Genomic DNA, 15,634 nt, shown 5'->3' on the forward strand with positions numbered 1-15,634 from the left:
TGTTTGGATTAGAACTCCCATAAGCTGCACTCAGCATGGCCAATCATCAGGGATGATGTGATTTGTAGTCCAAAACATCTGGAGATTTACTATCCTTGTTCTAGAACTTTCAATATTAGTTTATTTATATTCACTACATCATGGGCACAGCGATCCTATGGTCCCTGGGAGAGTGTCCCAGGGACCATAGTATATGTCAGATTCCTGCTCCCAAGACTATAGACAGTGTTGTGACCTCAGAAGGGGGAATCCAAGATTGGATCCTTTTCCCCCACGCCCCGCCTCCTCACAGGCACCAGGGTGTTTCTAAAGTTGCAACAGAGACCTCGAACGACCTTGTAGAGGTCATGAAAGGGGCATTCTGGTGGACAAGAAGAGCAGGAAAGGCCAGGATCCATAGGTTCCTATGGCCTCTTCATTGCCTTCCCTGTCCAAAATAAGGCAATTCATCAAGATGGGCTCAGAGGCCCATCTAGCCAAAAGTGAGACAGGAGTCAGAATTGGCTCTGTCCTCTTGCTATATTGCCTGGCTCTTTCCAGCAGGGCATAGGAGAGACAGAGGGCTCTGATTGCTCTCTAACTACCTCTCCAATTGCTCTCTAGATTGATTTTTTGGATGTGCTAGCAGCTACAAGAATGTGACAGAAGCTGGAAAAGGACGATAATAAGGCAGGTCCTATGTTGATGCTGTTTGGGATGCTATACAATGATGATAAAAGTATAGAACAGATGTCAGGGGTTTGGGGGTAGTTAGCTGTTACCCCTGCAGACAATGGTGACTCTACAGGCATAGTGGACCAAGCATTGATTCTCTAAGTGCTGCCCTAAAATGAATGTAGGGGAGCATTTGAAGGAGTAGAGCGAAGGAGTAGTGCTGTGTTTTGTTGCCTGTTCTCTCTCTTTCCTCTTCTCTTTTTGTGTTCCTTCCTCTCTCTTGAGTATTTCAGTGAGACCTAGCAGAGAGCTGAGTGATATCATATCCTCAGCAGAATAAGGAAGTTTCATTTAGCAGATAAGAATTATATGAGCTACATTTTGCAGAGAGGGAAAAATCAAGCAACACTGCCTTTGTTTGTAACGATATTTTGAATAACTCTGAATATTAAGATGTTGAAGAGAAAACCCTCCAATGTGTCAGATAAGGAGAAACATCAAAAACCAAAGGTAAGAGAACTTAGCATTTTTAAAAAAACTTTTAGATGGAGAAGCTAATACTGTAGCTCTTAAATTGTGTAGTACTAAAATTATAGGTTTGATGTTCTCAGCTCATTTCGGAGGTTCTCTGTGGGGGTACTTTCATGTAAAGAACTCCTCACATAAACATGAGATGACAAAAACACTGAGTGTATTTATTTTATCATTTATTGCAGTTTTTAATCCACCCAGTAACAAATGTTACCTGGGTGGATTACAAATAGTTAAAACAATAAAATGCAACTGATTAAAAGAACTGTTGTCATCCTCCAAACTTCTTTCAGCTGGGGCACCTTCGGTGTACATTACTGCCTGAAAATACACACCTCAGCCCCACGACTTAAGCAAGTGGAAGTGTCCACAAAATGTTTCCAACATGCTGTCTGAAGTAATGGGCAGATCAAGTAATCTACTAAGGTCCCAATTCAGATGGATACTTATGAGCTTATCTACCAATCAGATTGACACCACTGTCAATGCCTTCCCTCCGATCAGAGTTACAGGTATGGCACTCCTACACAGAGTAGATCCATTGAAATGAAAGGGCATAATTTAATTAGGAATATCATTGGATACTGCCTTATGGTTCCCAGTCTTGGTAAGTGTACATGGCATTCATTCTCTGTACAAAAAAGGTGTGTACCTTGAATAGAAGCCTGTTTCTATATAGAGCTCTTTTTTTTCCCAGGGCACTTACAGATTAAAATATGAAAGTAGCAGTTTTATAACTGTCCTGTTAATAACCCTTTTTCTTTTATTGCAAAACTACATCCCTGGATGGGGAAAAACAGCAATTAAAAATAATTTCTTAGTACCAATTCTGACAACAACAAAAAAAGACTTATTTTCTCCAATCGTTGTATACTCAGGTATATGGCAGTGTTAGGAAACTTAGGCTGCAAATTCAATGCCAAGATATCTAGGAATAATCCTCACTGAATTCAGTGGGATTTTCTTCTGAGTAGATTGCATAGGATTGCAGTGTTAGTAGATTGACATGTTGCAAAACTTGACGTGAATTAGCCATGGTTTATACAGGAAAACCACAATGATTCCACAACTGCAGCAATTCTGTGTTTCTATTTAAAAGAAATGATTAGTTAAGTGTTTATCTAATGTTGGACTTCATTTTACTGGGTCTACTCTTTATCAAGACAATCATTGGATATAGCCCTAAAAGTGGAGGAAGGAGACTATTTTTGTCAAGAATAATACTGTATGCTGTTTTAAAGTTTGAAATTTGTGGATTGTGAATATATTTAATTAGAAGTCACTAGTAGTTGATGTTGTGAAACTCCTTTGCTGGTAATTTCTGTCTGCCTGTTGGCATCACACCCTTTATCTTTCAAAAGTGATTTTTGTGAAGTTCTTAATTTTATTTTTATTTTATGGTTTGCTTTTTTAAAATATATATAGATATATAGAAAATATTGAATGTATAAAAATTACATAAGCCAGTGACACAATTTGTGCCAGGATTTTGTCCATTGATTTTAATCCCAAAGTTAAAAAAACTGGGGGTTCATCTACACCAAGCAGGATATTCCACTATGAAAGCAGTATATAAAAGGCAGGAGCCACACCAAGCAGTATATAGCAGTATGAAAGTGGTATATAGTATGTCTCAGTGGGCCCCAACAGTTGTCAGTGCACTTCAATACAGCGATAAAGCAGTAGTGTGGCTCCTGCCCTTTATATACCGCTTTCATAGTGGAATATCCTGCTTGGTGTAGCTGAGCCCTGGGACTTAAAAGACTGCAATTCTAAACCCATTTACTTGAGAGTTAGCTCCATTGAACTCAATGGCACTTATGTCTGAGTAGATATGCATAGGTTTACACAGTAAATATAAGCTGGCTTATGCCCCAGGTTTAGGATGTGATTCAAACAATAAAGAAAAAGAAAGAAGAGTTTTATCATCAACATCATCATCATCATCATCATCATCATTATCATCCCTCCCTCATTTTCTATCCAACCCCTACACCCTTCCTTCTTTCTTTATGGAAGAATAAATTTGAGTATCAGAGCAAAACCATTACTTTTTAGGATTCAGAAGGAATGCCCACAGCTTTTTCCACATTTTCTCCTTTTTTGGATATTTTTCGCTTCATAGTAATATTTTTAGTGTTAAAATATAATCGTGAATTTTATAGTAATGGGATTGAATAATAAATAATAGGTTGGTGTTTTGGGAGTCATAAATAACTATAGACATTACTCAGTGCTAAAGCATCTGCTTTGCATGCGGAAGGTCCCGGGTTCAATCTCCAGCATGTCCAGGTAGGGCCAGGAAAAATTCCTGCCTGAAATCCTGGAGAGCCGCTGCCAGTCAATGTCGACCCACACTGGGCTAGATGGACCTTGGCTGCTTCCTATTTTCTGCTAAGTGGGCTTTTATATCTGGGGTAAGGTGCAAGGAGAGAAGGACATTTTTCTGCGTTAAGAGGATGGATGAATCAATCCTCTTCTCATTGATTTAAAAGCTGGTGGTGAGGAGGATAAAAAGAATGGATTGATAACTGGTATCAATATTGATAAGGGTTGTACTTGGCTCAGCTACTGTGGGAGGAATGTATCGATTGAGCATAAAAGACATAGAATAATATAATGGAACATATAGAGAGAGCACAGATCTTATATCTCAATATTGCATTTTAATCTAATCAAATGTACCTGTAGAACATGTGTAAAATAAGCTAGAAACCATCTGCTTCTAATAGTAAAGAATGATATATGCATACATCTGATTTTGGACAATTAACTTCTGGCAGAATGTATTTAAGGCACAATCCTATGCATGTTTAGACAGGAATAAAGCCATACAACTCCTACCCCAGCAAGCATGGCTGGCTGAGGCATGCTGGGAATTGTAGGACTTTTCTCTCTCTAAGCATGTGTAGGATTGCACCCTAAATTGCTGGTTTCCACATTTTTAGAGCTACTATGATAACTTTCAGTGGCCACCATTCAGAGCAAATGTTGCTTCCAGTTTCCACAGAGTTTGACACTCTAGTGTTTGTCCTCCCCATTTTCTCTACCAAAGTTTGTAGGTCTCTACTTATTTAGTATCTAAAGCAGTGCCATTTGATGGGAAGGAAATTTTATTTCACCTAGTGTATTATATCATTTCTTTTTGAGGCCTGTTTACACAAAGCTTAGCTGGCCTAGTGTAAGGCCAGCAAGCCAGGATAAAGTGTGTCTTTTCTATTCTATTCTATTCTATTCTATTCTATTCTATTCTATTCTATTCTATTCTATTAGTTCCAGACTATTTTATACTGACTTTGCATGCATATAAATGCCAAAAGGAGGGAACATTAAGATAGTGAAGGGATTTAATCCAAGGAGTGGAAAAAACCCCAACTAATACCGTGCGTTTGTCATGCTGAATTTTGCAATTTGTTTCCTGTAAGCAAGAATAGCAAGCTTACCATATGGTTGGGAAATGCACACATCTATAGTTACAAAGACACTCTCAGAATTTCACAATTGAGTTACTTGCGTGTCTTCCTTGTTAGCCAGGTTTTGATGAAGCTTGCATTTTACAAACGCTACCAATAGACAAGTTTAGCCATTTCAATATCTATCAAACAGAAATCTACAGTTCTTTTCATTTTAGAGTATATACTTTACTTTTAATATCCTTTGATTTTCCTGTCCTTGCCCCTGCCATGTACACCCCTTGATGAACACTGTTTTATTTATGCTTTTGCTCCCCCCCCCCCCCCGGCTCTTCTTCTCTGCTCCAGTGGCACAATCCCGTGCATGTTCACTCAAAAGTAAGTCCCACCATGTTCACTGAGGACTTACTTAGTCCCAGATAAGTCTGCAAAGCATCACCACCTAAATGCTCATTTCTTTTTTAGGGGAGCAATATTGTTTTACAATACACACAAAAATGGCAAACTGACTTTGAATGTGGCTGGACTTCATAGCCCATTTAAAAGAATGTTTCCACTGGTAGTGTTTACTTGTTTTGGATTACCGGATAAACAAGTACTATATACAAGCAGATTCATATGATTGCTTTAAAAAAGGAAAATAAAAAACATTTTTGCTGAGGAAATATTTTTAAGACAAGTGAAACTTTCAGGGTTTATTTTTATGGGAAAATGGCTATTTGTATCATTTAAAGTTATCTGACAGACCACCTTCTCCAGTATTAATCTGCCTGGGTACTGAGATTTGAGAGAGAGGCCTTCCTCTTCGTCCCACCAATCCCAGAGGTGTGTTTGGTGAAGATGTATCCCTCTCAGTGGCTGTGACCAGGGTGGCCAATGTTGGTAACGTTGAGGGCCATTTTTTATGTTGGACAGCTGGTTGGGGGCTGCATATCTGAAGGCAAGTGGCCAGAACAGCAGTGGATGCAGCAACCTAAACTAAAAGGGTCTAAACTGGATGGGACCAAAGCTGAAATGTAACTCATCATTGTTGCCACCATACTGTTACTTGTGAGGAGGAAAAATGATAGTCTGCTCACTGAACTTCTATATCTGGTATATATTTCAGACAAACATGTATATGTAAGAGTCTATTTATCTCAATTAATGGGATGTCTGTGGTCTTTGTTTTCCGTTGTGAGCTTTGTTATGGCTGGTGGAATGGAAGAAGTGGCTACCCTCAGCTGTTTCTCAAGTTCATTTCAGTGAGTCTTAAATGCTGTGGACTCTTAGCAATGCAGAGCTTTGAGAAGAACGGCTTGCCGCAGTAGGCAGTGTCAAATAGGGAGATCATTTTCTATGCATGTGCTCTCAGGTTTTTGGAATTGCTCAGCACCTATGCACAGCAGTTTCATGCTGTTCTGAACTTTGCCTGCAGTTCATTGCTGCTTTGTAGTTCTATCAGCTCATGCCAAAACTGCTGGTGCCTCAAGAGGTTCAACATCAAATGGAGTTGAAAACATGTTTAATTCCACTTCCTTTGAGTGTAGATCTTGACATTGGTCCTGGGAACTGATTATTCCATTCTGGCACTCCTGTGCACACTCCGAAGTTGAATCTGATTTCTGTGCTTTTGGCTAAGCTGATAATGGTCTTCTGTTGATTGATTGATTGATTGATTGATTGATTGATTGATTTCACTTATATACTGCTCCCATAGCCGGGGCTCTCTGGGCGGTTTACAGAAATTCTAAAATTAAGATAAAACAAGTATATAAAATTTAAAATTCTAAAACACAGAACATACACACATAAAGCATTAAAAACCGTTTAAAAACTATACATGTGGGTGATTAAGATGTGCCGCCATATGCCTGGGCAAGAGGAAAGTCTTAATCTGGCGCCGGAAAAATAGCAGCGTTGGTGCCAGGCGAGCTTCGTCAGGTTGATCATTTCATAGTCTGGGGGCCACCACCGAAAAGGCCCTGTCCCTCGTTGCCACACTCCAAGCCTCTCTCGGAGTAGGCACCCGGAGGAGGATCTTAGATGTTGAACGTAGTGACCGGGTATATTCATGTTGGGAGAGGCGTTCCATCAGGTTGATGATTGCTTTTTGTTGTTTTTGCTGTTTTTATCTCCGGGTTTGTGTATTCAGGTAATTGTTGTCCATTGTATTTTACTGCAATTTTATGTTTTATTTCTGTTAGCTGCCTTGGGCACCTCAGTGTGAAAAGGTGGGGTATAAATTTAAATCATATATAAAGGGGGAATAAACCAACAGTGTCTACTTTCAAGTAAATGCTGGTCCTAGCATAGGCCTGCCTGCACACAATGTGCAACCCAGCAAACCAGACTCAGATTATCAATCCTGTATGGAACAACACAAGAAGATTATTTATTTATTTATTTATTTATTTATTTAAGAATTTTTATGCCGCCATTCAGCCAAAAAAGGCTCTCACGGCGGCTTACAAAAGTATTTCTTGACAGTCCCTGCCCACAGGCTTACAATCTAAAAGACATGACACAAAAGGAAAGGGGATTGGGAGGGAGGAGGAGGAGGAGGGGGGAAAGGAAAGCAAATTCAGGCACTACAATCTTAGTTGGAAAGTTCAGCAGTTACAGTTGACAGCAGAAGGGAGGGGGCTCTGAGCTGGAGCTGGACCCAGGCACGGTGGAGAGGTGCCTGGCTGCTACTTCCTCCCTCACTGGTGGCCTCTGCAGAGACAGTTGGTAGCAGGAGGGAGGGGGCTCTGAGCTGGAGCAAGGCACGGTGGAGAGGTGCCTGGCTGCTGCTTCCTCCCTCACTGGTGGCCTCTGCAGAGACAGTTGGTATTGATGCATCTCTCCTGTTGTGTTGTCTGTTGGGAACTTGGACTCTAGCACCTTGCAGATCACAATAGGGATTGGTCAGCAGGGTTGCAAAAGGTGTAGCTGACAGGTTGCAGCCAGCCCCCCCCCTGCCCCCCCCAATCCCCTGGACCTCCAGGGGGAAAAAAAGGAAAAATGCTCTAGGAACAGGCTCTATCGTTCCTATCAGAGAAGCCTTACTCTTAGAGCATCCCTGGAGTTTCCGAGGACGCTGTGCTCAAAGACTCCTGGCTGCTTCCTAGGGCATTGTAGAAACAGGGCTTCTATGGCAAGAACTATACAGGTTGTTCCAAGAACTTTCCCCTGCCTCCTTTTTTTTCTTTTTCTTTTTCTTTTTTCTGGAAAAGTTCCAATCCTTGAGCAAGAGTTCATCACTCGATTTCTGTACATTTAAAATGAAGATGGCCAGCTCACTGCATGAACTGACTTAATTAAAACATCTGAAGTTCTATCTGTGATGATTCATTTACACATGTACATCATCGCTTCGTGTTGCAGGCAGTGGGCAGTATCCAAATGGTGTCATTCCACAAAATCAAATAGTGCTGGTGGAGCTCCGCCGAATCTTCCCGTTGTGCAAGAGATTGTGCATTATTCCTGCACTTATGTTTGCACGACAGTAATTCGCAACTGCTTGCAGAACCATACATGCACAAATGTAACTTTAATTGGATTCTGCAATTGCACATAGTTCAGAACCAAATTTCTGCCAGTGTACCATCATTTACGCAGCGGAATGACACAGTTGGATACTGCACATTTTATTATGAATATACACTTGTGTGAACAAGGCATAATATGTGTGTCAAACTAGTGGTTTGTTTTTTTAGAAAAATCATGGGATGGAATTATGCTGATGGATCAGATAGATTCTTTATAATTTCCCAGTGCTGTTCCCCTTTATTGTGGTGAATAAAGTGAATTCCAGAAGAGTAGATTAATAATAATAATAATAATAATAATAGTCATACCAAGGAAAACGAAAGGAACCTCTCGTGCAAGCACTTGAGTCATTGCTGACTCCTAGAGGGATGCCTGCTTTCGCTGATGTTTTCTTGGCAGACTTTGTAGCGGGGTGGTTTGCCATTGCCTTCCCCAGTCGCGGTTCCCTTCCCCCCAGCTAGCTGGATACTCATTTTACCGACCTCAAAAGGATGGACGGCTGAGTCGACCTAAGCCGGCTGCCTGAGAACCAGCTTCCGCTGGGATCGAACTCAGGTCGTGGGGAGAGTTTCGGCTGCAGTAACTGCCACTTACCACTCTGCGCCAAACATTCAACATAATTTTTGGTTTTGAAGGCCAAGATCTCCAATACAGAAGGGGTATACTGTTAGTGAATATTAACTAGGGTTAAGCTAAGCTTTTTAACGTTATTTCAAAGACATTTCAGATGATCAGGCATTTTAAAAAATGTTCAGATTTCTTCAAGAAAACAGAGCCCATAATTAATCTGCTACTCTGTCTTAATATCATAGTAACTAGGTTTTATAATGTATTTGGCAGTCATATTTTCCCCATTTGCATTTTATTCTAACAATAATGAGAGATGATGAGCTGATGATAAACTATATTCTTCTGGCTTCCAACTGTGTAAATTTATGCTTAGAGGCAAGATGGCACGTAGGTCTGTCATGAAAGGTCTTTAGCAGAATCTTCCAAGAAGACTGTCAAGGCATTTGCAACTTCTGCAAAACAGCCCCAAACAGATAACATCTGGCTATGAAGATTTTTGTTGGAAATACCTGTAAGCCTTATCAGATAAAGCCTGCATGTGTAACACTGTAGAAACAAGCCTTTATATGCACCGTTATAAAAAGAACTGTGGGTGACATTATAGATAAGGTTTTCCTGTTTCCTGCAGGCCTTGTAAATTAAAATGGGTCAGAGCTAACATTGGTTAGTTGTGTGCGTGTGCGTGTATGTGTGGTCTATTATCCAAAGTCTCTGTAGCCAATCATGCTGACTATTTTCTTGCATTTCTACAAAGAAAGCTGAAGCACAAATCCCTGGCAGCTCCCAGTATTTCAGTGAGGCCTGCATAGAAGAATATACCACTGGAATTTATTATGCTTGTTCTTCAATAATCATAGCACATTAATATTTTCAATTGTTTAGACTTTTTTTATCTAATCATTTATTTTGTTATTAATACACATATTTCTTTAACCATGTTCATGTATTCTAACATTAATAATTTTATTTTTTAAAAAAACAAAACAAAACCCTAAAGTTTATTTAGGATGTGATAATATTATGCAATTTTAAAGATGCACTCATGTTAAATTAATGGGGAAAGGCAGGGCCGGCCCTACCATGTAGCGACCTGAGGCAGGAGCACCAGGCGGCAGAATACAGGACCTCTCCCCCTCCAAAGGGCCTATTGCTTCTTGATACTGCTGGATGGCCATGCAGTCAGTCAGCAGGACCAAGAAGCAGCCATGTGCTCCCTTGCTCACCTGCCTGCCCCACTTGTATGCCTCCCCTACTGCTTGCATGCCTCCTGCCCACCTGACTTGCTTAATCAGCCAACCCAACTGACCTTTCTTTTGTTGGTGCCTGTATGTTCATGGAACCACCTCATCAGTGTGCTGCCTGTTAGGGTTTTCTACCTTCAGAAGCTGTGCAGCGCTTGCGAGATTGGCCAAAATATGGCGGGAAGTCCCAGAACATCTGGGAATTTCATGTTACTTTGGCTAACCTTGCATAGGTACCATGCAGCTTCTGAAGATGGGAATCCTTGATGGGAGGTATGCTGGCAAGGTGTGCCCCCAAAATTAAGTAGGCAGGCAGGTGTGCATATCATGTGGAAGGGGCAGCAGCAGGTCCCCACTTCATGCAGCGACCTGCCTAGGGCTGGGGAAATGACATCTATTTCGCTATGGAAGTTTAGGCCCAGTTTTCTCCCTGCGACTGTAGAGATTCAAAACCATAATATATATTGGCCAATATATTGGGCAATCAAATTTGTTGTTAGATTCCTAAAAGGTGATCAAAATGTAAAAGATAATTATGATACTTCTAGGCTGCTTCTGCACCACCAGAAAAGAGGAAATTCATCACACACACACACACACACACACACACACACAAAAGTGAACAAAGGATTTCCATAAAAATTGCATTGTTAATTTCTATGTAGTATAATCATTATTATAATTTACATATCAGTACAATTGACCTCATCAAAGTGGGGAAGACTGAAGAGGTGATCTTTGTGCCTGCTTAGTCTGCTGTCCACGTGCTAAGTGTTGATGGGCAAGTTCAAAGTCCCTGTTGTACCTTCCTATAGATCTTGAAACTGGACTTGGACTGGGCAGCCCTTCAAATAGAAGACTAAGTTGCTTGTCACGCTCCTGTCTCACATAGACCCTGTTCAGACAACATGCTAAGCCATGGAGGTTAAGCATTTTGGGATAGACATTATGGCTTAGCATGTCATGTGAACCATGACTTAGCATGATGTGAACCATTCCTAACCATGGTTCCTACATAATCATGGTTTAAACACGCTCACTAACCATTTCCTGCAAAAGGGTTAGCAGCCTAACCATGGCTTAGTGTGTTGTCTGAACATGCCCATAGTATCACATACACATCAGTGCATAAAGTCCATAAAACGCTGACTTTTAAAAACAGTTTCACAGTAAGAGAAAAAACAGAGGATGTGGTTAAAGGTGTTTGGGTTTTGGGGGGTATGGTGACAAAAATCTTCCGGTAGTCCATGTCAGAGTTCTAATCTACTAACCACATTTAAAAAATCATTATTACAGATGAATTAAGCACCCAACTAGAATTGTGTGTATATGTTAGAAATGCAAGAGAGTTTAATGTGTACAGTTTGATTGTGATATTCTGACAGAATCTACTTTGATTATTTTCCATTGTCGATTTTTCTCCCAAACTCATACACACTGCACCAGGCAACTCACCAAAACTCAGCACTGCTGCAATTTTAACATCTTGGGGTGGATGGGGAGTTAAGTTCAGCTTTAACATGGGCCAGATCTGCATCTTGTTTCAAATCATTATGATCCCATCATGGTAATGCAATATCCCTCCTGTGCATTTATTATCTCGTAGGACACACAGTGACATTTATTGCAGTATTTTGGATAAAGTGGAATAAAAAGCAGGAAACAATACTATGAAAGAAGTTTATGGAATGTGTAATGTGCCCCAACAGTGATCAGTGCACTACAATACTGCTATAAAGCCGTAGTGTAGATCTAGACAGGGTTCTAGTCTCCCATCAAATGCATTTAGACCTAGTGCTGTCTCTACATGGAACAGGTTTCAGCATTAGGTCTTTGCGTATCTTTTGCTGTTCCTTCTGGGTATCTGAAGAAATAGCCTTCCATTTTGACCATCTGTCAGACAGCCACTCAACTGTCCCCAGTTATTTGTAAACTTCAGTGCAATAAGAATGATCAGTGACTCAATCAACCTTCTATTTACTTTACATTTTAAAAGTCCCTTTGGAGATTTACAATCTGTGATATAAGTGAATTGGAGATAGGGCGATCCAGTAACATTTGAAATATTTTTCCCCATTTTGTACTCAAAGGTTGCAACCTGTGTGGATCAACTACACAAAGTCCTTCACTCTGCTGCCCTGTTAGGAGTGAGCTGCAACATCAGCATTTGTGCTCGTAAGGGCTTACAAACTTTCTCTTCCAAAGATCCTAAGAAAAGATTTACTCGTTTTTACTCATTCTTTACTCATTTAGGATTACATATGACAGGTTTGCTCGGCCTAAAACTGTCACTGTCTTCTTCTTCTTCTTCTTCTTCTTCTTCTTCTTCTTCTTCTTCTTCTTCTTCTTCTTCTTCTCCTTCTCCTTCTTCTCCTTCTCCTCCTCCTCCTCCTCCTCCTCCTCCTCCTCCCCTTCTTCTTCTTCCTCTTCTTCTTCTTCAAAGTGTAGGTTCCAAATATCTGGTGAGTTTGGCGCTGTTTGGGCATGGGGTTGTTTATAAGCCCTGCTATATTCACTGCAGCACTCAACCTCAGGTGATATAAAGCATGCAAAAAAGAACTTTCTGTCAGTTTTATTATTTCTAAAAAGGTTCCCCTTGAAGGAGAAGAGTGACCTTGTTCTGCTGAGCTGACATGTGCCATTGAATTAATGGCTGAGCTTTGCTTTAGGGAAGCTTGCAGAAACATTACAATGCTCGTGGCTGAGTTTGCTGTGCACATTAATCAGGTAAACCAAAATGATGCATCAAACACTCATTTAAAAGTAGTAAAAATCCTCCCTCCCCTCTGCCCACTTAAAAAAAAAATCTTCCTAAGAATTAGTGTACTGCTGGTCATTGCTTATGGTCAAGGGCATTGCTGCCTGGATACAGTAAAACATAACAGAGAAGGTTGAAACTTTTGTTAATCTCCAGCAACTAAACAGGCTTAAGGAGAAAGTTAGATATAACAAGGACAGGTTAGGACCTTTATTTAATACAAACCTTATCTCCTAGAACATATTTACTCTAATTCCCATAACCATAAAATTGTTTGACGTTATGATTCATCACAAGGTGGTGGTAACATCGATAACAATGAACTAAAGAGTTTGATCACACTTCCACTGAAGGCAACAGGAAGTTTTATCATTAATTTAATGGAAACAGTGATCAATGGATTCAGACTAGACAACCAGTGACTCCCATTGATGGTGCTCCCCCCCAAAGGCCTTTTAATGAGAGCTACATAGAACTTGATAGTGCATAAGGGTCCAGTACACATTGTCTCCTGAGCCATTTTGGTGGATTTTTGCACAAATTAGAGCTTAAAGCAGAATACACACACACACACACACAGAGAGAGAGAGAGAGAGAGAGAGAGAGAGAGAGAGAGAGAGAGAGAGAGAGAGAGAGAGAGAGAGGCAGCAATGTAAATCTACTCAAAATGAACAATATTGAATTCTAAAATCAGCTAGAACAAAGTTTGTTCGTGGAATATTAAATTTGGGGTGGCTTCTGAATTGGCTAACAGAGATAGGGCGTATGAATAAAAGTATCCATATTATATCTAAAAGTTATCAGCATCGGTGGTGCTTCTAGGGAAAATTAGAAACCTCTGTTCTGTGTCTTAACATCCTATGCATGTTTAGGCAGAAAAAAGTCTTACAACTATCAGCATTCTCCAACCTGTAAAATTCTATGAATGAGGCAGTGTGATAAAAGCCTCATCTGGAAGCACCTATGTTTAGGTGACTTTTCTTTTTCTTTTTTTAACTGGCAGGTAGCTTCTTACATGGGGGAACATACAAAACTTGCATTCCCCCACTTGCAGTCTGAAGTAGTAGAATCATAGAATAGCAGAGTTGGAAGGGGCCTACAAGGCCATCGAGTCCAACCCCCTGCTTAATGCAAGTACTACCTCCAGGTTCTATTAAAAAGTCTTGAAGCTGGTATTCACAGTGAAAATCCAACTGAAATGAGTGAGGTCAGGCATATTATCTAAATGCTGGGACTGAGGGTTCATGTCCCAGAGTATGAGCCAAGATAAGACCAAGTCAGGCACAGAGCTCAGATAGGCCTCATCCCTCACTCACCTGTGAGCAACTTTAGTCAAGTACTCTTAGGATCTTGATGAGTGCTAGTAAGCAAGTTTGATTCTTCATTTTATTTTCCAAAAGCAGCTGACTATTTCTGAATATCTCTCAGCTGGGCAGGATCTACACTACTTCTTTAAAGTGCTTTAAGGCGCTTTATAACAGTTTTGACAACTGTTGGGGCCCGGGACGCACTCCACAGTTGTCAAAAATGTTTAAAAGTGCTTTAAAACGGTAATGTAGATCCGGCCCTGGTTCTTTAATAAATATATTAAATTGGAAACTGGAGCTGATTTGATTCCCTTGCCTAGTCCAAGGGTTGACTTCACCCCAAGTTCTGGACTGCTTGACTCTTAGGGAGATTAAAGAAAGCTCTGAAAAAGGAAAGCCTATATATATATATATATATATATATATATCCATCCCATATGTTTTTGTCAAGGTTCCTTCTATGTCCTGGACCCCCTGAGCATCTTTTTAAGGATCTCTTGCCACTTTCTAAATTCCCACCTTCCTCCTTTTTATTTTCCCCTTTCCAGTAACATGGGGTTTAGGCTGTAGATGTGGGGTGATTGGTACACAAGACACTTGAGGTTTAACACAACAGTTTACTAATATATTAAAACAAGCAAATTACACACACACTAAAAGGTATTTAGTCAATAAAGCTGAGTGGTACAAAGTCATTAAAAGGAAATAAAAGTTACAAAAAAACAAGTTATTTTATCTTAAGCTGCACCTAGACTTCTTTAGGTTGCTTTATTCTGCTCCTTCCTCATGCTCTGATCTTTTCCTGCTCTCCTCTCTCTCTCTCTCTCTCTCTCTCTTATATCCTCTTCCCCCAAAACAGAAAGTACTGTTCCTTAACTTTGAAGAAATTAAACTTAATATTTTATTTATTTTATTTATTTTATTACATTTATATACCGCCTCCCAGCCGAAGCTCTCTGGGCGGTTTACAACAATTAAAAATAGTAGACATTAAAAGTATACAAAAAATTTAAAAAACATAAAAACAGTATAAAAACAACAACAGTATTCATTTAAAACAACAATTCTGGGGTCCATTAAAACAAACTTAACGTTATTAAATGCTGTTAAAATGCTGTTAAAATGCCTGGGAGAAGAGAAAGGTCTTGACCTGGCGCCGAAAAGATAACAACGTTGGCGCCAGGCGAGCCTTATCGGGAAGATCATTCCACAGTCGGGGGCAACCACTGAGAAGGCCCTCTCCCTTGTTGCCATCCTCCGAGCTTCCCTCGGAGTAGGCACTCGGAGAAATGAAACATAACCAGGGAATGAATCTTAACCAGAGAAACAAAACAGCTTCTCTCAGGGATACCCCCACCCAACAGAAAAAACCCAGGCCTCTAACTGTGACTTTATACCCTTGCCTATGTAGGCCTTAAATCTTCGTCAGGCTAAATGCATGTGAGTGCTGGTGGCACTACTTCTGAAGAATATATTCAACTGTCTGTCTTGCAACCTGTCTTACTTTGCAAGGTTGAAGATGCAGACGTACCAGTTTGTAACAATATCGATGTCTGTTTCGTAGGGTATTATTATTATTATTATTATTATTATTATTATTATTATTATTATTATTATTATTATATCCCGCCTTTTTCCCAGTACTGG

At 40.2% G+C, this 15,634-nt stretch overlaps 1 protein-coding gene across 1 annotated transcript in view; it reads left to right on the forward strand.

The window, feature by feature from the left end:
- The first annotated feature begins 1,000 nt into the window (after positions 1-1,000).
- SAMSN1 (SAM domain, SH3 domain and nuclear localization signals 1) overlaps positions 1,001-15,634 on the forward strand; it is a 53,525-nt gene continuing 38,891 nt past the window's right edge. The window contains exon 1 of the mRNA XM_063126755.1: positions 1,001-1,164. Coding sequence (XP_062982825.1) covers positions 1,108-1,164 — 57 coding nt within the window. The 5' untranslated portion in view covers positions 1,001-1,107. The remainder of the gene's footprint in view (positions 1,165-15,634) is intronic.

The sequence above is a fragment of the Elgaria multicarinata genome, chromosome 5 (genome assembly GCF_023053635.1).
Source record: "Elgaria multicarinata webbii isolate HBS135686 ecotype San Diego chromosome 5, rElgMul1.1.pri, whole genome shotgun sequence".
In the NCBI taxonomy this organism is placed as follows: Eukaryota; Metazoa; Chordata; class Lepidosauria; order Squamata; family Anguidae; genus Elgaria; species Elgaria multicarinata.